At 39.1% G+C, this 23,409-nt stretch overlaps 1 protein-coding gene across 3 annotated transcripts in view; it reads right to left on the reverse strand.

Moving 5' to 3' along the window:
* Positions 1-23,409, reverse strand: part of LOC122558037 — a 111,867-nt gene that overhangs the window by 54,642 nt on the left and 33,816 nt on the right. The window contains exons 1-2 of one of the 3 annotated variants that reach the window (XM_043706366.1): positions 16,464-16,485; positions 4,874-5,131 (exon numbers count right to left, since the gene is read on the reverse strand). In XM_043706366.1, coding sequence (XP_043562301.1) covers positions 4,874-5,131; positions 16,464-16,480 — 275 coding nt within the window. In that variant the 5' untranslated portion in view covers positions 16,481-16,485. Of the gene's footprint in view, positions 1-4,873; positions 5,132-15,768; positions 15,810-16,463; positions 16,486-23,409 lie in introns of those variants that run through there. The other 2 variants (XM_043706368.1, XM_043706367.1) reach the window with 2 other exon arrangements.

Genomic DNA, 23,409 nt, shown 5'->3' on the forward strand with positions numbered 1-23,409 from the left:
TTACGTTGAATGAGACCATGGTTTCTTCCTTGTCTCTGTGTATATTTCTGATGATGTCCAAGAATTGCTGTGTTGACTGTATAGAGTGTCTGGATCCGCTGATCAGGTGTTTCAGTTTCTGTTGTAGTTCTTTAGCCAGTTTGTGTGATGGTGTCCCTGGTAGTGATAGTATGGGTCTGAGTGGGATGTCTGGTTTGTGCACTTTAGGTAGTCCATAGAATCTGGGGGTGTTGTTGCTTTCAGGTTTCATTCTTTGTAGGTCCGACCTGGTTATCTGTCCGTGTATAAAGGGTCGTTTGGCATTGTTTCAAAGAAAAGCAAAGGCATTTTAAAAAAAAAAAATATTTATGGGATGTGGTCATCGCTGGCTGGGATCCCTGACTTGCCCATGAGAAAGTGATGTTGAGCTCCACAGAATTCAGCTACTAAATAGTGGGAAAGCTAACACATCCACCCGATTCTTCCCAATCGTCAGTAAAGTAACAGAAGCAATCATTATGACCATTAATTGACACCTATTCACCTCTAACCTGCCTGTCAAAATGCAGGCCATGTTCCATCACAATTGTGTAAATGCAGACTTAGTAATAGCAATATTTTGTTTGGGGATGGGGTGGTGTGGGGGGGTAGGGTGTGGTATCAACCGTGAAAATGCTTTTCTTATGCTTTCACTCATCCTCTCCCATGATTAAATAATCAATATCATTTAATGAACAATTGTTGTTCTAATTTGCATAGTTGTCTGTGATACGTTATTCCAAAGAGCACTAGTAATTTACTGTTTTAATTTCACCCTTTTTCCTTTATTTTGGTCCCTTTCCTTTCCACTGAGAGGTTGCTGTGTTGTCAGAGGAGCTGTGTTTGGTTTGGACATTGGCCCAAGATCCTATTTTCACTCCCAGGTAGACATAAAAGATCTCATGGCATTTTTTCAAAGAAGGACAGTAGAGTTTTCACCAGTGTCCTGGCCAATTTTAACCATCAGACAATATGTAGAAAAATGATAATTTGGTCATGATCATATTGCTATTTGTGAGAGCTTGCTGTGCACAAGTTAGCAACTGCATTTCCTATATTACAATAATCGCTACACATCGAAAGTGTTAATTGGGAAGTCCCGCAATCATGAAAGGCAAAGCAAATTCCTTTTGTAACCCATGACTATCCTCTATGTTGAATGATTCTTTTAGCAACAACTATAGGCAGCTCTTACAAATATTAATTATTCATTTATGAGACATGAGTGTCACTGGTTGGGCCAGTGTTCATTATTCATTCTTATATGTTCTTGAGAATGTGTTGAGCTGCCTTCTTGAACTACAGTAGTTCATTTGGTGTAAGTAGACTCACAATGCTATTAGTGTATGCCTTTGGGCAGAGTTCACAGGAAATCTCATCCCTCTTCTCAAAACTCTATTTTGCCTTTTACTACGGGCGACAGTTTAAAACATTACTGTGTTATAAAGTTCAGCTTTCATAACACAACCCATGGTATACTACCATATTAAAGACAGCTGACCCCATATTCAATTACTTCTAATGGAAATTTATCCCGTGGAATGACTGAGGAATTTATGAAAATTAAGCAGTTTAATAACTTCATTAGATCCTGTTGCATGAGAGCAACTGACTGTCAGTAAATTAAGAAAATACAGATATCAACAAAATATACACAAAAAGCCAAGTTTCAGGAAATGGGCTTACCATGTCTAAGGAAGTGCAGTTGAGAAAGAGGATTTCATTAAGGATGCTGGTATAGGGATTCCCCACAGTATGGATTGAAGGAAAAGCAAAGGCTTCAAAAGTGAAGTACTATGGAGAACACTTCCCATCCATTTTGATATATCTATTTTAAATTAATTAATTTGTGGCACATAGTCATCAACTACACATAATGCAAATGAACACAATAAAGATCAAAAAGTAGCATTTCTTGTATTTCTTGTCCAGTTTCATCATATCTCTAGAAATAGGGTTGAGGCTGAGAAAATTGCAGTCAGTCCATCAAACCGCATTCTTCAAATTTCAATAGTCTCTAAAGTTTTGTGTCGCAACCCTACAAATGTTGATAAACTTCCTGGGACACCTTGAATTAACTGACACACTCCGAAGGACACCCTGTAATAACTGACACATACCCAGGGATCCCCTAACAGATGCTGACACACTCCTGGGACTCCCTGTGAATATGAATGCATGCCCAGGGATCCACTGCAAATACTGACACACTCCCATGGACAATCTGCAAATATTATCATCACAGAATTCTGCTGAGATCAAGACAAATTGCTGCTATTACTTGGATTTTAAAGCACTTAATCCCCTTAATAAAGGTAATTTCCGAACTGCTCAAATTTACTTCTCACAAATTTCTATTTATATTTTTGGTTTGATTTTCTTGGAGTATTTTAAAATGATAATCTGTGTTTACCATACCAATAACATTTATGTACTCTGATTCAATAAATTGTTCCCTCTACTTAAGTACCCCATCTCTAGACTGTAATGTTCAATCTCCTCTATTGTCTCTTGACAAATCAGACCCTTTACAATAACTTGTACATGTGCAGAGTATTTAATGTAAATGAAATTGAAAACTGCTTCATAGAGGCTGAAGGAGATTGAATGCTAAACCAAAGACAAAAAGGTCAGGTTAGATGATTAAATGCTTGGTCAAAGCAATGCATTTTAAGGAATGTCTTTAAAGAAGTGAGTTGGTGAAGAGTTTACTACAAATGTTGGACATTACAATCTGGACAAGTATTAAAGTTTTAACTGGTTATACAACAAATGCAAAAGAGGATGTCCTGAGTATGTGAAAGCAGCAGGGTGCTATCAACAATAACTTAATAGAGTTAAAGCTCCAGAGATGAACATTAGGTTATCATCTGCTTCTTTATCATTGGTTGAGATAAAGCAGCTTGGCTTTAGTTCCATATTGTATTTCTGTTAATCTCTTTTACAGCAGAGATTTATAAAGCATTTTTCACACTCTCAGGATGAGCGTAATTTGAGCACAGCAAGATTTCATAAACCGCAATGCAATGAATTATTTTGATTTTGGTGGTTGGTAGTACTAATTGAATGTATAATATTGTCTAGAGCAAAAATAAAATGTGCTCAGCCTTCCAGCCATAACTGGGATCCTGTACTCACTCTGTCAGGCGTCCTCTGGTTGGACATATTTCTGGAGGCTTCATAATTTGGCTTTCCATTTCTTGATGCCCCAACATTGTCTTTATCACTAATATTTTAATCACTATGAGCAAAAACATTCAATGTAAAAGACACATTTGATTTTTCTCCCGGACTTGGTCACAACAGAATCCAGGTGATTTATCTTTAATTCCTGGTCAATCCTGGTGAGTGAGTCAGGCAGACATTTAAAACCTTTGTTCATACAGTAGGTGCAAACTGATGCGAAAAAAGAGAGTGAAAGATATGAATGGTTCTCCAATGCAGTGTTTGTCTCCTAATTTGGTTCTAAGTAGCAATTTCATTCAGACAAGCCCAAAGGTAATTAGTGTGCAAAATGAATGATTGACATACTGATGCAATCGGGAAAGTTATTTTGACGCCAGGGCATATTGCTCGGGCAGAATGAAGGAATCATTCTGTACCTGATTTAGGATTATTTGATGAGTGAAAGTTTGAAAGCCTGACATTCCAATTCACAATACCAACTTCCCTCATCTCAATGAGCTGTAAAGGAGAAGTTTGACTTTACTTTCTAGCTCCGTTTATTGGCCTATAACCTCTCCTCTATATTTGCTATGATTGACGGAACAGAATGTCATAGCAAAACTGAGTGAACACAAACCTAAATTTAATTCAATTAGTACAATCTTTCAAATTCCCAACTGATGCCTTCATCATTTCTGAATGGAATTCTTTCAATATTTAAGGCCATTTATTTACAGCTAATATTATGCTTGCTTGGTGATGCTTGGTACAAAAATCTAAATATTTATAAAGTTATTGAATAAAAAGCACTGTTTATTATATTTTTTCCCTTATCTTTTTTTCAACTCAGTATCAAACAAGGTTTCACATGACTTTCTATTGTTTAACTTTGAGTATAAAATCTCCAATTGACCAACAGTGACCTTGTTTGTTTTGTTAATGACTTCTTATTCAACTGAAGAGCAAAAGTTTCACATCTCAGCTGATTTATGAAAGTGGTTGACACTTAACGCTCCATCTATCTGGAAAATTTTTGGTTTCCCTGCAGTCCCAAAACAGACACAAAAGCACAAAGAACACAAAAGGGGTCAGCGATAAAAGGGTATGGGTAAGGTTCACATTGAGGGCAGATTCTGCTGGTGAATCCACTCCCAAGGTCTACATTTCTATGATGCAAGCTATTCACAAGAGCAAGCCAGGCAGCTTGAACATGGGGCCTCCTGTGGGAAGCAGGTTAGGCCCAAACTAGGCCTTTGCAGTACCTCCTCCTCAACTAGACATTAACACAGGCCCCAGCTTTCTGACAGCTGTTTTAAACTCTTCATCATCATCTGAAACAGCAGCATGCATTAAGAGGGTAGTATTCCCTTTACAAAGGTGATAATTAGATAACAAGCTGAGATTAAAGTAATTACAGTTAGACAGCTGGCAAGCCTGTATCGCCATGTTGTAATATTGTTGATCCTTCAGCATCTGGTTCTAATAACAGTACAAGCAAGAAGATTTTACATTAATTACACCAAATAATTTATTATAAACACATTTAATTACAACTGATAAGAGATAAACTGTTCAAAAGGATTAACCCTTCTATGTCACTGATAATAAAGCTTTTATTTTTGTGTCACATTAAAACCTTTACTTCAGCATCATTAGATGGAGCTAAGTGTAAATAACAGAAATTCCATACCTGATAAGATAATGGTTGATTAAAGTGTCGAAGTATCCGTGATACACTATGTTGTTCACGTGGCCATACTGATCATTGTCTTGCCAACGGGTCTGAATCGGCAGAAAGTAAGGGTATGCCTCTTGGTGCCGGTAGGTGTTCTCAAAGTCTGAGGTTTGAGATGTGACAGAATAATGTTTCACAGCAGTGACAAAGGAACGCAGCATGCCAAAGTGTACCAGCGGTCTCATGGTCTGTCTCCTAAGGCAGTGAGATAATCTGAGAAATTAAGATACCAATTATTCGGTTGAAATATTTCTCAGTCATGTATTTTTCCACCATTTGGATGATCATTTTGGAGAGTGGCAGCTTTGACTCAGTTTGTAACATGATCAGTCAGATGTCCCCATGTTTAAGACTCATTCTGGACACATGAGTTTGCAACCAATGCTGAAACTTCAGCCTATATTGCTGAGGGGGTGCTGAGTTGTCACAAGTGGCATCTCACAGATCAGACATTGCACAAGGCAACGTCTGTCATCTCAGTTAAAAATCACACAACACCAGGTTATAGTCCAACAGGCTTAATTGGAAGCACACTAGCTTTCGGAGCACCGCTCCTTCATCAGATGGTGTTGTCCACAACCACCTCATGAAGGAGCGTCGCTCTGAAAGCTAGTGTGCTTCCAATTAAACCTGTTGGACTATAACCTGGTGTTGTGTGATTTTTAACTTTGTACACCCCAGTCCAACACCGGCATCTCCAAATCTGTCATCTCAGGAGACATAGAAGGTCCAGAATCAAATTTCAAAGAAATGTTTTCCCGGGGTTCTGGCAAACATTGATCCCACAATCATTACCCAAACAATTATCTAATTATTTACAGGCAGTTCCCAGATTGCAAATCAGTTCTGTTCTTGAGTCTGTTCGCAAATTGATTTGTATGAAAATCAGAAGAAAATGCAGAGCAATATAAAGTAACAACATATAAATACAGGAAATTATTTTATGCTGGATCTTTAAACTTACCCTCTATATGTTCATAAGTCGCACATTGATAAGTCAGGGACCCCTGGATAGAATTTCTATTTGTGGGAGCTTGTTTTATGCTAATTGACTGCACTATAATCCTACTTGACATATCAAAATTACTCCATTAGTTATAAAGCTCTTCGGAATATCCTGATATTGTGAAAGATGGAAAATAAATACTGTTTTTCTAACCCTTTAGTTTTCTCAAATTGATAGTGAGCCTAGAAGAGACATCTTTGCTGAAAGGTAAATTATTTCATCTATTCTACATTTACACAGACCATGAAGCATCATAGGAGGATGCCCACTAGCTGTGGCATGCTTCAGATCAGCCAGCTGGATATCATGTCTTTTGCAGTTCAGTGCCCTTACAAAGTCCCATTCACGTAACAGTAGCCATTGCATCAGAGAGCAATGAGCCTGTAGGCCAAGGTATCAGCCACCCCTGACCCTGATACAAGTCTTGTCAGAATAATCACAGCTAAAGGTAGGCAGGTCGCCTATCCTCCTTGAAGCTCTCTATCACTACTGCTGACCTAGAGAATCATTAATTAGCATAATACATCAACAACTAGTGCACATAATTCTCCAGTGGTGAACAAACCTACCCATGGAACAGAATAAATCTGTAAATATTGAAACATTTAATATTGGTCCCTAAACCATGGTGGAGATAGCCATTATTCTAAATGTTTTGTATACATCTAACTGTTTTCTATGTATCCACAGTATATTGTGCATTCAAAATACAATGTATTTATTAAAGCTATATTAGATCTATCTAATACGAGAAAGAGAAATCTTATACACTGCAGAAACAAAATTTTTGAGCAGGCCAAAATAAAAGTAGATAAAATATAAATGTAAGTCACAACAGCACTTTCATCCCAGATCTGAGATTTATGTATTCAAGACTGACTTCAGGTACTTGAATGCAAAAATATAGCTTGCTACTCCAGTGCAGCACTGAACAATTAAGATCTTGTCTTTTGGTGAGATGTTAAACTATGGTCCAACTTACCATCTCAAGCAAATGTTAAAAAAATCCATGGCACTAATGTATTTCAAAGAATAGCAGAGGAGTTCTCCTGGGTATCTTAACAAATATTTATTCCCAACCACCACTACAAAGAGGAGAAATCGAGGTCTGCAGATGCTGGAGATCAGAGCTGAAAATGTATTGCTGGAACAACGCAGCAGGTCAGGCAGCATCCAGGGAACAGGAGAATCGACATTTCGGGCATAAAGGGCTGAAGAAGGGCTTATGCCCGAAACGTCGATTCTCCAGTTCCCTGGATGCTGCCTGACCTGCTGCGCTGTTCCATCAACACATTTTCATCACTACAAAGAGACAGATTATATGAATATAAGAAAAAGGAGGAGCAGTAGGCCATTTGATCCTTTAAGGCATGCTTGGCTATTTAATAAGATGATAGCTGATTTAATTGTAACCTCAAATTCACACTCCCACCGATCTCTAATAACCTTTCACTCTCCTTGTTTATCAAGAATCTATCCACCTCTGACAAAAAAAATATGCAAAGACTCTTCTTCCACTGTTTTTTCAGGAAGAGAGTTCCAAAGAATCATGACCTTCGTATAAGAAAGAATTTCACCTTATCTCTGCTTTCAATGGGCAACCCCTCATTTTTCTATGTAGTGACCCCAAGTTTTTAATTCTCCCACAAAAAGAAACATCCTTGCTACATCCCTGTCAAGATTGCTCATGATTTTATATGTTCTTAATCAAATCACCTCTTACTCTTCTAAAGTTCAACAGATACTAACCTTTCCTCTAAAATCAAACCATCTATTCCAGGTACTAGTCTCATAAGCCTTCTCCAAACCACTTCCAATGCGTTTACATCCTTCTTTAAGAAAGGTGACAAATACACACCCATGCACAGGACTCCAAATATGGTCTCTACCAGTGCCCTGTATAACTCTCTACTTTCCCCTTGCAATAAATTATAGCTTTCCATTAGCTTTCCTGATTAATTGGTAAGGCTGTATATTAATCTTTTGTGATTATTGGGATACCCAGCTCCCTCTGCATCTCAGAGCTCAAAAAACTCTTACCATTTTGATGTTCTTTTGTGAAAGACTACAATGTGCACAAATTGGGTTGCTCTGTTTCCCATATTATACCTGTGACTGTACACTTCAAATGTATTACAGTAACTAATGGACAGTGAGACCATCCTGAGCAACTACTTCATTCTATATAAAAATAGACATGGCAGGTAAAAGAAATAAGGCTTGCATGACATTAAATACCACGATGACTAACAGAAACTAAATATGACCAACTGCTGCAATCACAAGAAATTAGGCTTTAACACCCTCAGTAATGACAGCAGAATAATTCTGCTGGTCTTCCAATGTCTGCAGTTGCTCCTTGTTCAGGTTCATGTTGAAGTCTCTATCAGTAGAAATGTATGTACATGTCATTTTATAATTATAGCAGGATGTAATTTTTCTGAGACCGACTGTAAGCTCACTGACCTATCTGGTCTAAACACCCATTATATTGTTTTTGCAACCCTCGTATCTGCTTATTAAAGATTTTGGTTACATGTCTCATTGTATCTGTTCCTTCTGGAATATAAGCAATAGCACTGATGCACTGTGAGTGAAGATCATTATTGATCCAGTTGCCCATACATTCTTGCTTGCTTCTCTGAAAAATTGCCTTTGGTTGCCTCAGATTGAAAACATCAAGTACACCCTCAAACAATCTTAGGTTGGGATGTTGTAGATTGAGGCAGGCTAATATTCAAGTTACAGATTCATATAATAAGTCCTTACTGTTTCTGCATTCTGCAGAAACTTTGATAAGTACAAGAATACTTACATACGATAAGATTATTATGCTCTGTATCTTGATGAAGTCAGCAACTGGGGAAAATCAGGGGCTGTTTTTGTTGCTGGTCATGGTTAAGGTGTATGTGGTTGGCTGGAAAAATAACGCTATCCCTGTAAAGGGGCAATTTACAGGATATTCATCAAGGGTATCGTAATGTGATATTCCTGTTGCTACGTCAACAATCCAAAGGGAGAGGCCATGGAATGACAATCCAGAGAACTTGAATTCAAATCCCACCATACCAATGTGTAAGTTCAAATTCAGCTCAAAGGTCACTGGAAATATTAAAAAATACAGTTGGTATATGTGCCTTCATCCTGTACAAACATCGCTGAGTCCTAATGTCCTCTGAGTGAGCTGCAAATCATCATCTTAAAACAACGACTTACAGAAAAGAAATGCCTGAATGAATAAAGACAAATTTTCTACCTCAATTTCCGATGATTGGCTGAAAGGACCTTGTGAACTAAAGAGTGAGTGGAGCATTGACCAATATTTCTGCCAATAGGTTTGCGAGAAAATTGTTTCAATGTGTAGTCTCCTTGAACTTTCCCGCCTAGCTATTTGTATGTGGTCATTAAAAGGGGTTGGCTTGTGAAGTTTGCATGTGCACACAGCTTAGGAGGAATGTTGATGGTGACCTTTACTGGTGCCTACAGAGCAATACATTTGGTTGACTGCCACTCCATGACATTATTTGACAAGGTAAATCACATGATTTTTGTGAAACCTCCTGACGGAGGTGTGTTACATTCTAGAAGTTAACTTAGCTGTGCTTCCTGGGCTATTATCTGCTGTAAAGCATTCACATCCAACCTGAAAATGTTCATTCCATGAATCATGCTCGCCAATGACCATGGGTAGAAAAGTCCACAATGGGATGATGATTCTTTGAAATGATTCATTTTGTTTAACATCTGTTCTGCTGAATGTGAAATCCATGAATTACTTACCTACAGAATGTTTGTGTAATCTGAACTGATTGCTGTCTGGAACAGTAACTAACATTTAAAGTCACTGATAATTTCAATAGATGTGTTGAAAGCTAAGTGCCTCCAAAATGTTTGATCTGTTTTAATATCACATCTACAAAATTTGACACGTTTTGTAGCATATCTTATAACACTCTGTTGACTGATCTTCATTTAAAGCCTGTGCCCCGATTTTTAATGGTGTTTTGAATGTGTAAACATCACTGTGACTGATCAGACTGATCAGTTCATTACCCTAGCAAAGATTGGGCTGGGAAATGACCTGTTTGAAGTCTTTAAGATTATTAAATGGGTTTATTATGGTAGATATAGTGATAGTGTTTCCACTGTGGGGAAGGCCAAAACTAAAAACTGGATTCCTGATTTTGCCCGAAACGTTGATTTCACTGCTCCTTGGATGCTGCCTGAACTGCTGTGCTCTTCCAGCACCACTAATCCAGAATCTGGTTTCCAGCATCTGCAGTCATTGTTTTTACCTCCAAAACTAAAAACTGTAAAGTTAAGATAGCCACTACTAAATCTCATTGGGAATCCGGACAGACTCCTTTACTGAATAGAACCATTGAAGAAAGAAGTCAAGATGCAAACAGAAATTAAGGCAACAAGCATAGATGCTATGTTTGATAATGATCTGAGGATGGAAGAGAAGTCTATGTTAAGAGGGTTGTGAGAAGATTCAGGTGGACCTAAGCAGCACAGGCAAATTGATCCAAAAGGCATCTCTGGATTCAGTGATACAAGAACATTTTGAAGTCTAACTACAGTTGTAGGGTTTGCAATGCAGCAGCCAATTTATAACAAATAACTAGATGATGAGAACCAGATAACCTATTTTAGTGATGTCAGTTGAGGGATAAATAGTGTTCCATCCATTGGGAAGAATTCCCTTATTCCTCTTTGAATAGTGCCATAGAGTGAAATGTTATAGAAGCCTGAGCCATGCGGGGTGTGGCAAGAACTCTGCAAGAATTGCATGAGAAATTGGGTGAGGCCTTTCTTAACATTGGGAGCAGCTCTTTGCATTTTCAAACAGAGTTTTAGGCATTGAGATGAGATTCTTGTTAGGGAGCAAAATTTCCTCGAAGCTGTGAGGTTGCACAGCCTCATTAACAATGAATCTCACCCCATTAATATGCAGCTTCCTATTCTACTATCCACCATGATAAAACTGAGCATTCACAAATACCCCGACATGAATGGGCATCTGGCAACTTCAGCTCGCTGCTTGGTCCTCTGGGACTCCTCCATCTTGGATGCCTGGCAACAATGTCTTGAGGTCCACTTCAGGGCACTAGCCACATGCAACCTACCACAGCTACTGGCTTTTGACTTTTGTCAGCCTCTTAGACCCTCATGGTATTTCTCCAATCCACTTGCAGGATGCCTCTGAACTGTAAAGCTTCACTTCAGTATGCACCGTCACTTCTTATTGTAATACCACTGCAAGGATGTTTTTATGCAGAAGTGGGCTCCCAATTCTCACCCAGTGAAGACCAGGCTGCATCTCAGGGCTACTTCTTTCCTCTCTTAAGTATCACTCAGTTGGCTCCTACCTGCATGCTCACAGCGTCCCAACATGCCTAACCTTGCCTTGCTTCTTAGTCCAGTCTCAGAACCATCAGCATGTCTGGCTGTTCAGCTGTTCTCAGCCAAGGAGGTGGACATCTTGCCACATTGCAACATCCATCCCACACTTGCACCATGTGCCAGCAGCTTACCTGTCAAGAAGAAAGATTTAAAAGGGACCTGAGGGGCAACGTTTTTACACAGAGGGTGGTTTGTGTGTGGGTTGAACTGCTAGACAGATAGCCCACAATGTTGTGCAGAGGTTTAATCCTAATGTAAAATATAATAACGACCTACGCACCCCTCAACTCACTGCTATCCATGTGCATGTCCAGCAGTCACTTAAATGTCCCAAATGACTCTGCTTCTACCACCACAGCTGGCAACGCATTCCATGCATTCACAACTCTCTGCGTAAAGAACCTACCTCTGACGTCTTCTTTATACCTTCCTCGTAATATCTTCAAACTATGACTCCTCATACCAGTCAATCCTGCCCTGGGGAAACGTCTCTGGCTATTGACTCTATCTATTCCACTCATTATCTTGTATACCTCTATCAGGTCTCCTCTCTTCCTCCTTCTCTCCAGAGAGAAAAGTCCGAGCTTATTCAACCTTTCTTCATAAGGCAAGCCCTCCAGTCCAGGTCGCATCCTGGTAAACCTTATTTGCACCCTCTCCAAAGCCTCTGTATCTTCCCTATAGTAAGGTGACCAGAACTGGACACAATATTCCAAGTGTGGTCTTATCAGGGACTTGTAGAGATGTAGCAAAATCTCCTGGCTCTTAAACTCGATTCCCCCTGTTAATGAAAGCCAAAACACCTTATGCTTTCTCAACAACCCTATCCACTTGGGTGGCAACCTTGAGGGATCTATGTACTTGCACACCCAGATCCCTCTGTTCCTCCATACTGCCAAGAATCCTGTCTCAAAGTCTTAAAGGAAAGATCCTCAGAGAAGTCAATGGAGGCACCCATTAGTCCCAGTGCAATATAGCAAGGGCAGCCTCTGAGATCTGTCCAAGACCTGGGGCTTGGTTAGGCATCCAGTTGGGGCAATTGCGGTCCAGTGGTCTGGCCCTCCATGGGAATGGGTCATGATTAGCCCTGTCGGTCTAGTAGCCAATGTAGGGTTACTGCTGGCACAGTCAGGGAGATATGTCGTCAGCAGATCAGGGTCTGGGCACTGCTTGTCCAGGACTGTCTGGTTAGGTCACACAGGGTTGGGCTATGACCAGTCCATTGTGTCCTTCCAGTAGATATATGGGGAAAGGGGATAGTGGGTAAAGGTAGTCACTGCTGAAGAAAGAAGACTAGAGAATCTATTTGTGGGGATTGGGGGCTGCACTCTTGGAGGTGGGAGGATGACAATTGTAAATGGGGCCAACTGTAAATGTAAGAGAGTTATATGCTAAAGCATAGTTGGGAATAGAGCCATGTGAGGGAGGTAGGTTCCTCATTGGTAAGGATCACGCTGGCTTCTATGGTGGGGAGCCTAATGTAGAATCACATTTATCACAATCACCTCATATGCCAAGAGCTGGAGGGGTAAAGTGGCATATGGGTTGGCTAGGGACCTGAGGAATATTCCTATCACCTTCCATTATCCTGGTAATTATGACTGCATTAATGGAAAGAAAATGACTGCAATAACACCTTGAATGGGTGGGGTATGTGCTTTGACCTATGAGGGAGGTGATGACAAAACGCAGCAGTGTGAGGCCCTTCAAGGGGCAACAACACGTAAACCTATCCAGTGCATAGGCATTGCTGCAGGCTCCCAATCTCTGCTAATCCTTAAGCATTATCTCAGAGTGTACTATAAACCTCCCAAACACCACATTAGTGACCATTTCATGCAAGAAGGACACCTTTGATGCTAGTGATGCCATACTAACATATGTGCATCTGGATCAATGGTGCATTGTTGTCAGAGTTGCTTCCAAATGTGATGTTCATGTTGTTCATAAATGGTGCAGCAGCTTTGCAGGCCAGACATTGTTCCCTGGAACATCCTGCATGTGACCTCACAGAGAGATATTAACAGAAAGGGGTACATAGAGACATGAGCAAACAGATTCAGGGACATTCTCAGCATGATTTAGCAAACCCAATGCTTTATTTACAGTGATATGTCACTGAGAGGTTTCCTTTGTTCTACATTTCAGTGCAGTCCCAGGATCTGTAATTGGAATGGAGGGAATCTGCCCTATACTGGAGCCTGTTGGCCTTGGAGGTTTGATTGGGCAGCCCTGGGGCATTTTGTGTCAAGGGCCCAGACATGTTGAGTGTGTCCTTGCCAGAGGCAAATGGCCCCTCCTTGGCTTGAACTCCCACAGTATGAGGGTTACAGGCAGGTTGCAGGTGGCATAGTTGCAGGCTCCTGGAAGGTAGCTTCTGAATGTGCTGTGCAAGGTGCCTACTTTGGTTAGGTGTTTACTGGCATTGCACTGTCTCCTTGTAAGGACATTGCTGCTGAAGACCAATGACTGGGCATATCCAAAGGGGACATGATGGCCTGGTGGTATTATCGCTGGACTGTTAATCCAGAGATCCCACCATCGCAGTTGGTGGAATTTGAATTCAATTTTAAAAATCTGGAATTAAGAGTCTAATGATGACCATGAAGCTATTATTAATTTTGAGGAAAACCCCTAAAGGGTCCCATCCTGCCTGGGGCTCAGCACAAACCTCCATCTCTGGCAGGCCTCCAAGTGCCAGTGACCTCAGCCATCTGTTCCTCAGCCAATTGTGTAGACATTGCAAAGTTGTGCTCACCAGCTTGTCCCTCTCAGTCTAATCTATCTAATGTATCTGCCAAGCTGTCAGTGTCTAAGCTTGTGGAGTGTGCAGGAGGCAGCCTTGCCAGTGCTTCCTCTGAGGCTTTGAACTTTCCACCTCAGAGATACTGGATGTGCTTTTGTGAGGGATAGTCCAAGAAAGTGGACAACCCACTCAAACCTGCAAGACACAAAAGAGAGAAAGTGTCACAGCCAAGGGTTATACTTTGTGCCCAATACAGAGGAACCTTAATTATCCAAATGTTGATTATCCAATGGGTGACACATTATTACAGCTGATGCAGGTGGGGGTAAGATAGTGAGATGTCCCAATTGAATGAGTAGACAGAGCCAAGAGCATGTGGGGTTAGTGGAAGAAGAGGGATGAAGATGTTACACATGACAGTGAGAGTGGTTGGGCATTCGCCTTGGTGGGAGTTGGGATAAATAACAGGGGTGAGGTAGCAGTGAAGATAATGGCACTTACCCTGGCAAAGTGGAAAAAGTCATTGATCTCCTTGCAGCATTGTTGTGTGTTCCTCTGCACCATAGCCCAGGCTGGCAGCCTGTGATGGTGTGGCCTCTTCTGTTGGTTCTGAGGCAACCATCCTCTGCATCATCCCATCAACCAGGGCAGTTAGTTCCTGTCATCAAGACAGGGGATCAATCTTCCCTTGAAAGTCATGTCAGGGGAACAACTGTCAGCTTCAGAATACCAGTGCTCAAACAGATGCATAAGAGCATTTTAAAATTGGTACAAATGCCAGGGATGCTAGTCAATTTCAGGATATCTGGTGAAAGGCAAGTTCTTCTAACTACAGCAAGATGATAGAATTGGACTAGCATTGACCAAGAGGGATAAAACAATGGAAAAGTTCACTGGGCTTCACAGAGAGAAATCCTCAGTGAAACTTGATGAATTTTACATCCACGCCAAAAGATCACAACAGTCAACCAGTAGTGTTAATTGTATCCTGAATGTGTTTAATGTCAGTGGTGGGCATTAAATGGAGATTCTTTCAAACCCTTTTAAAATGATACAAAGGGATGTTGTGGTGTAATGATACAGTCGCACATTCTGGGCCAGAATATCAATTTCTAGTCCCAGCTGTCTTAAGGGCATAACAGAAAATGACTGAGCAGGTTGATTAAATTATGTGGTATATACAGATACAGACTGAAACTGTGATTGTTGGGTTAGGAAATGTATGTTGGCAATGTGTAAATGAAGTTTGTAAAGATTGGTTTCAGTTTTATCCTTCACTAACCGGCTTCCTGAAATAGGACTTTTACTTGGGTTAAGATCTCACCTGAGCAACAGCATCTCCACACAGGCAGAAAGACTTCATTTATGATTTTGTTTCAATCATTTTGGTGAAGTTGGAGGGATGGGTTATGATTAGATGGATCTAAATGCATATGCAGGAACGATTAGTACAGCATCATGCCTGAGGACTCTGGAGAGGAAAGGAAGATTAGAAATGGGATACTACTTCAGTCTCATTGCCCATCATGATGCAAATATATCTGTTATAATGAGATACTAACTAAAATAGAGCAAAATGTGGTCTCACAAACACTTAGAAAACATTCTCTAGGTTTCTAGTTTGTAATCCTGATGAAGAGTCATCTAGACCCCAAACATTAGTTTTCTCTCACTCCATGGATACTGCCTGACCTGCTGTGATTTCCAGCATTTTGTTTTCAGTCCAGATTCCAGTATTTGCAGTAATTTGCTCCTACAAAAGTTAAACAACAATTGGTTCAATGCAACATGTATGTGTATTACTAATATATGTGTTAAAAATAGCAACTTTACCATTTTATTGGATTCTTCATATCATTTAATTTTAGTGGTCACAAGACACCTAATAATATTCTACTACCTTTTAACTCATTGTCTACATCAACAGCCTTATGCATGAATTAATGCAGCTATATGGATTGCTTGGTATAGACAATGAGTTAAAAGGTAGTAGGAAATTATGTACTGAGTTAACGAAAAGTTCAATATTTAACAAAAACTGTCAAAATATATTTTACAAATGTAGGGAGAGAATAACTTACAAACCAACATCACCCACTATGCCACTAAGAATGAGAAGCATTTTCACCTTGAGATGAGCTTCATGCCCAATTTGCGACAAAGAGTCAATGTGGTTGGCATTTAACTGCCCTCTGAATGGCCTACCAAGTTCAAGGACGATTAGAGAAGGACAACAAGCACACCCACTTCTCATGAAAAAATAAAGAAAAGGATATGGAGGGACATAGACTCATAAAAGCATGCATTTGTTTACACAATGTCCAAAACTCAAACATGAAATTACCATTTCTACAAAAATTTATTCTAGTTCAGAAGAGGCAACTCACTTTTCAAATTCCTTCATTCCAGCCTGACTCATGTTGATTCCTGAAGAAGGGCTTATGCCCGAAACGTTGATTCTCCTGCTCCTTGGATGCTGCCTGACCTGCTGCGCTTTTCCAGCAACACATTTTCAGCTCTGATCTCCAGCATCTGCAGCCCTCACTTTCTCCTGACTCATGTTGATTCCTAATCTGATTTATTATTGAAACAATTTCAGTTCGTTAACTAACTTTACAAAGAAAGAAAGACTTATATTTATATGGCATGTTTGTAATCGCAACATGTCTAAAAATATTTTACAGCGTATAGGGTATTTTCTAAATGTAGTCACTGTTGTTATGTAAGAAACCAGACAGCAAATTTGTGTACAGTAATTCTCACAAATGATAATATGAAAATGACCAAACCACCTGTTTCAATTATGCTGTTTGAGAGTTAAATATTAGCCAAGGCATGAGAGAGAATTTCTTAAGACCTTTTTCATAATTGGGCCATGAGACCACTTACATCCATCTGAAAGTTCTCAATTTAATATCTCATCCAGAAGTCATTATCTCCTTTAACTGCAGAACTCCCTCAGCAATGTGCTGAAGCTCCTCGGATGCTGCCTGAACTGCTGTGCTCTTCCAGCACCATTGATCCAGAATGTACTGGAGTGTCAGCAGAGAGTTTGTACTCAGGTGTCCACTGTAGGATTTGAACTCACCCCTGACTCAGATGTTAACGTATAACCAAGTGAGTCACCACTGATAACTATATGTTCACTTGTGATTTCACTCTGCATATACAGAATATTGCAGACTTAACATGCAAAAATAAGCTATTGTCCTGCAGAATATCAACATGTTTTTAAGTTATTTTGAAATAGAAAGAACCCCTGGAAAAGCATGTGACATAGAGCAGTAATTTTCAAATAACCTCTATTGTCACGACAGCACTTTTGCTTATATCCACCTTGTTAAAATTACAGAGAGAATAAAAAATGGCTTTTAAAGTCTCAATGCTTTAATGATCATGATGCTCATTGATCTGTCAACCATTTTTAATTGATTCTTAAAATGGAAATTGCTGAGTTTTAAAATCAAATTAAATCATCCTTAGCTCAGTTGGTCGGACTCATGATTGAATGGTGCTCTATGCTAAAGACTGCTAAAGATGCTAGAGCAATGCAACTCCATTCTTTCTTTAAACAAGTAATCATGTTTTTGCGATTAATCTACACATTTTGCAATTTTGACAATATGTAAAAACTTCATGACCAGTGAAGTGAATTTCTAATTAAAGAACAAGTTGGGTTAAAAGCAAAGGGGCAATATTCTCAAATTCAAGCCACATCTTAGCTGCATTCAATGATAGCATTCTCACAACTGATTCAAAATGTTTTGGGTTCAAATCCCACTCCAGTGATTTGAGCCCAATATCCAGATTGATGGTACAATGAATACTGAGGGCATGTTGCACGATTGGAGATTCTGTGTTTCAGATATGACGTTAACATCAAGTCCTTGCCTGCCCGGTGAAGTAGATGTAAAAAATTCAATGTGACTAGAAGAAGAGAAGGCAAGTGTTTCCTTAGCATCTTGGCTATGATTTATTCCTCTACCAACATCATTGAAAAACAAATTAACTGGTCATTATCTCATCAGGCAAATTGGCTGGCACATTTCCTCCAGCAGTAACTTAAAAAGAAGCTTTTTGGGAAGTTATGAGCTCACAAAAGATGATAAATAAATGCAAATTTTGTCTCTCAAGAGCTCCAAAATTGGCACCACCTCCACTGAAAACTGCAAAGTTACTGTCACATGGAATGTTTGTTTGATATTCCAGTGTTTTAGTTGTTCCTGTTCTTACTGGAAGGATTTTGAAATCCCAAACAACTGCATTTTTTTCCCAAACAAATGTTATTAAAATAAAACCAATAGCCACATAGCAACACAGAAGAATTAAGAATAAGAGCTATGGTACATGGACAGCAACTCCTGGAAAACCTCAAAATTGTGACCTTATTAAGTCAACCAGACTGGACACTCCCTATGTTCACTGGGTGCCATTAGTCACAATTTTTATGATTTCAGCACACAGATTGCAGAAAGCAATCATATAATCACAAGACAGCCTCCAAAACCTACTGACTCTGCAGGTATATAAATAATCCCTTATAATTAGGCTGCCACATCAAAATGCTATCCTAGCACCTTTCCCGAGATACTGAAACTCCAGATTTACTGCAGGTGATGCTTTCAACATCAATAGGAAATCTGACTGGTGACACTACTCTTACCTAATTGATGAATACAATGCAATGTTGCGACAGGTTGAGAGAGTCAGAATAGTAACTCATTACCAGACTAGCATTTAACAGGAATAAGTACAGGGACCTTGACAAAAATGCTAACTATTGCATCAGTAATTGCTTCACATACGATCAAGGTGAAAGTTTATAGATAAAAATATTTTATGAAGTGAAAAACAATCACAATAAAGGTGAAATCAGTAGGATGTTGGAGGGTTTGAGCTGTAGGAAGAGGCTGAATAGGCTGGGCTATTTTACCAAGAGCATTGGAGGCTGAGGGTTGACTTTATAGAAATTTGTAAAGTCATGACAGTTGTGGGAAAAGGTGTATAGCAGAGGTCTTTTCCCCAGAGTAGGGGAGTCCACAACTAGACATAGGTTGGTACAATTACAACATTTAAACGGATATGGTTAGGTGTATGAATAGAAAGGCTTTAGAGGGATATGGCCAAATGCTGGCAAATGGGACTAGGTTAATTTCGGATATCTGGTTGGCATGGAAGAGTTGGATTGACTGGTCTGTTTCCACACTGTACATCTCTATGACTCTGTGTGATATGATATAAATGGGGAATTCTACTATATCAGTCTTGTCTTGGCTGAACTCCCACCTTGCATCCTCTGTGAACCTGAGCTCATTCTAAATTCAGGTGCCAATTCTCTTATTCTCATCAGGTTTTGATCAGCATCTTCCCTATGTCTGTTGATCTATATTGGCTTTTGGTTCAGTATTGAAGTATTTTCTGAGCACCTCCAATTCGAGCCTCATTTGCATTTCTGATTTTAATTATGTCTTGTGCTGTTTAACCCCGAAGTTCTGAATTTCCCTCCCAAAACCACCTCAACATCCTCTCTCCACCTTTAAAATTCTCCCTAGAAGTTACTCTGTGTCTATCATAGACTAACACCTTCTTGTTGGGAATGCTTATAAATATTGTGTGATTAAACCCACGTGAAACATCTTGAGATATTTTACAATATTAAATGGAATATATAAACGCAAGTTGATGGGGTAGGGAAAAACGGTGTATTTATTAATCCTAAAATAATATTTTGAAAAGGCATATTTATTATTCATTTTGGTAAATCACTGATAGGATGTCAGCCTGCATGGTGGCTTTATTGTCAAATTCAGATGCTGGGGCTGTGTTGTAGCAACATGTGCACACACAGGGTTTAAAGTCAACAGGATTCAATTTTGCTAATTATCTCCCGATTTGCGTTTACACCACACGGGCACAAACTGGGATCAGTCGAGACGCGCCACTCCAACCAAATCAATCAGACTTAAAGCCTCATTCAAATAAACAAAACAGGAATATAGATGCCGTCTCACAGTCGCAGAAAAGCTGGAGGGAAAATAGATGTTGGATCGCCTCCAAATCTCCTCACTAGAGACACGGGACCCATCTGCTGAGCTTTGCATCTGAACTTTAACTACCATTCAAAATCCATCTCCACAGAGATCAATTCACAAAGCAAACAGATGGACCCCTGCCTCCCTGGGCCTCTGTGTTATTTGTTTAATAAATTTAATTAATATCCAACTACAGTGGATTGTTCCCAGAATAGTGTGTGTCTCTCTGAAGCTACAAGATGACTGATTTCCCATAAAAGCCTGGATAACAGTGTCCTCAGGTCATTTCCCCATTCAAAGTGCTACGTGTTTTACAGTTTCAAATGTATTCATCGCCGATTTTTTTCATTTTTGGAAAAGGTATGCCTCCAGCACTCAAAACAAAGCTACTTTACCTTAATGCACGTTTCTATAAAGTTGTAATAAGAACTCCTATTCTGTCATTTTCACTCTCAGCAACATTACTAACAACCCTTATGGAGTTTACAGGTTAATGAGTAATGCACCCCTTTAGCCCTGAAGGCATATGGCTGGCTTTCAGCAGACTTGATAATTAGGCCCTTTGATTTTAATATTAAGGATGTTCATTTCATTATTTTTCTTCACAAAAAGGTGTCAATTCTACATTGGCAAAATGAAAGGTGATACCGAGATTTTAACAATGTTGACTTATAACGAAAATTGATTTGTCCCATTGATTGAATTAAGCAACGTAAATATCACACCAAACTGTCAAGTTAGTCATTAAATAAATTTGAATTATTAAATAATTAGAATTATAATAGATTGTGGTGTATAAGTTCAACTTTGAAGTTTCAAAAATTCCTTCCAAAAACAGTGGTCCACCTATCTGACGAATATAAAATATGAACTATTGATGTTAACATGGGTGGTCACCATTTTGTAAAAAAAGCTTAACTCTGGTAATTCAATTTAAATCAATGTAACGTGTCATTAGGTGAAGAAGTTCTAAAAGGATACTTTCAAACCACAATCAAACATTTTTGAAACCATAAAATTCATTGTCTTTTAGCTACTGACACAAAGAGTACATCAAATTAGTTTTCTGTCACTTTGGCTATGGCATAATTGTAAGGATCCGAAATAAAACAGTGTGCTGGAGAAATATAATAGATCTGGCAGCATCTGTGAACAGAAAAGCTGTGTTAATCATTTTGAGCCTGATATGGCTCTTCTTTAGAACTCACTTTGAATTAGATTTGCCATTTTTAGTTTCAGATTTATTCATTCACAATAAACCCTCTTTCTCGCTATCTATTGAATTGCATATTCTGCATTTTTTGACTGATCTAATAGTTTGTACATTAATTACATCCCATGATTTGATGGTGATACCACACAAAACAACAAGCAGGCAACGTGCATATTTCCACTCTTTGCAGAACATTTTTTAGCCAACAATTCACCTATTCCATTTAGTGTGAACCTTATCCTTATAGCTTGGTGAAACACACATTGCCTGATTGAACTATGACATTAGATCCCTTGCAATTAGGATGTTATTTCTTTGCATGCACACCTTGATCTCATTGGTTGAGATATCGACATGTTTCACATTAAAGGGCTGCATTCTTTGTCTAAGGCGCAAGGACAAATTCAACACATGATCAATTATAACTTCAATCTGTACTCATCCATTCAAGTATTATCATGATCATGTACAAACATCCCGCAGGGAACTTGATTTTGGACATGATTTTACATTTTAAAGTTACAATAAGCTTTAATTTCATTCCATTAGTCATGTCGGCTTGTCCCACTAGGAATCTTGTCTTCTCATGTCTGCAGGTTTCACTAGAACTGTTTTCAAATCTTTCCACTTCACAGATCAGTTGCTGAACATATTGAAATTGATGGATGTTGTATTCATGTTGCTGATATGATTTAATGGGTTCTTGTGATTTTTGCTGCTGTCTGATGATGAATTGTTGAAACTGACAATTTTGACATTGAGCTCTTTTCCTGGTCTCCGAGTGATCTTTGTCTGCAGCAACCCAGATATTTTTGTTATGTTAAGTGGCTGTTACTGTGAAATCTCTGTTGGATTTAGGGGGTTGATTTCACTGACTTTAGTAAGTATATTGCATTCCTGGTGATGATATAACCATGCTGATGATTTCAAGGAGACAATCCAGTGCAGTCCATCTTCTTCTTAGTGCATTTGGTTTTGTTCATCTTCTTTCAGTTGGATTCCTTTTCTTCCAATCCTATTCCAGGTTTTCACTAAAGCCATAAGCAATACAGTTAATTGATCATTTTTATACTTCATTTTTTTTGCCAGGGCACATATTCCAGTTTGTTGCTCACCATGCATTTGCGTGGAAATGTATTATATTCCTGTGCATCTCTGTAGCAACATGATCCACATTGCCTACTTGGTTCCATGTATTGACTTATAAGCTGAGTTGAAAAATGAACCAACTGCTAGTGTGAATACATCATTTCTTAGCAAAAGATGGAGATTGACTTGTATTCCAAATATTGGCCTAAACACCAAATTTGGCATTAAGAAATCATAGTGGACTTATATACTAATTTGACTTCTGTGCCACAGCCTATGGTAACTAATTTTGACTCAAAAATTAAACAAACGCACGGAGACTTGATAAGAACAACATTGTCAACTTAATCGTTTTATTAACTTAGAAAATGGCTCTAATTAGAAGATGAAACAACAGCTGGAATTTATATAGCACCTTTATCATAGCCAAGAATCTCGTGGTTTCCCAGGAATGCTTTTTAAAAAAAACATTGACTTCAAGCCTTATGAAGACATATTCTGGCAGCTGGCCAAAATCTTGGTTAAACAGGGAGGTAATAAAGAGGGGCTTACATGAGGAGAGAGAGAGGTGAAGATGCAGAGATGTTTGGTCAGGGAACTGCAGAGGTCAGGGTAGGCAGTTGAAGATAGTGCTGCTAGTGAGCTAGTGATTGAGTGAAGATAACAATCTATAGGAGGGGTTTAGGTGGGGAGGTTTAGGAAAGAAATTCCAAACACTCAGGCTCAGCAAGCTGAAAGTACAATGACAGAGTAATTAAAATCAAGAATGCGCAAAAAAATACATTAGAAACAGGCAGAGTTAGAGATAGGTTTGGAGTTAGGATCATGTGAGAGTCTGGCGTTTGCTATAAAATAGTAAAAAGCTGTTTCCTCGATCAAGTCATTATGATGTTAGGATATTTTGAGATAAGACTTCTGGACAGTATCATAGCTGTACAAATATTTAACATTTGTACAAAGCTCTCACCTTTGTTATAATAAGACAGATACATTTTAGAT

This window comes from Chiloscyllium plagiosum, chromosome 16 (genome assembly GCF_004010195.1).
Source record: "Chiloscyllium plagiosum isolate BGI_BamShark_2017 chromosome 16, ASM401019v2, whole genome shotgun sequence".
NCBI lineage: Eukaryota > Metazoa > Chordata > Chondrichthyes > Orectolobiformes > Hemiscylliidae > Chiloscyllium > Chiloscyllium plagiosum.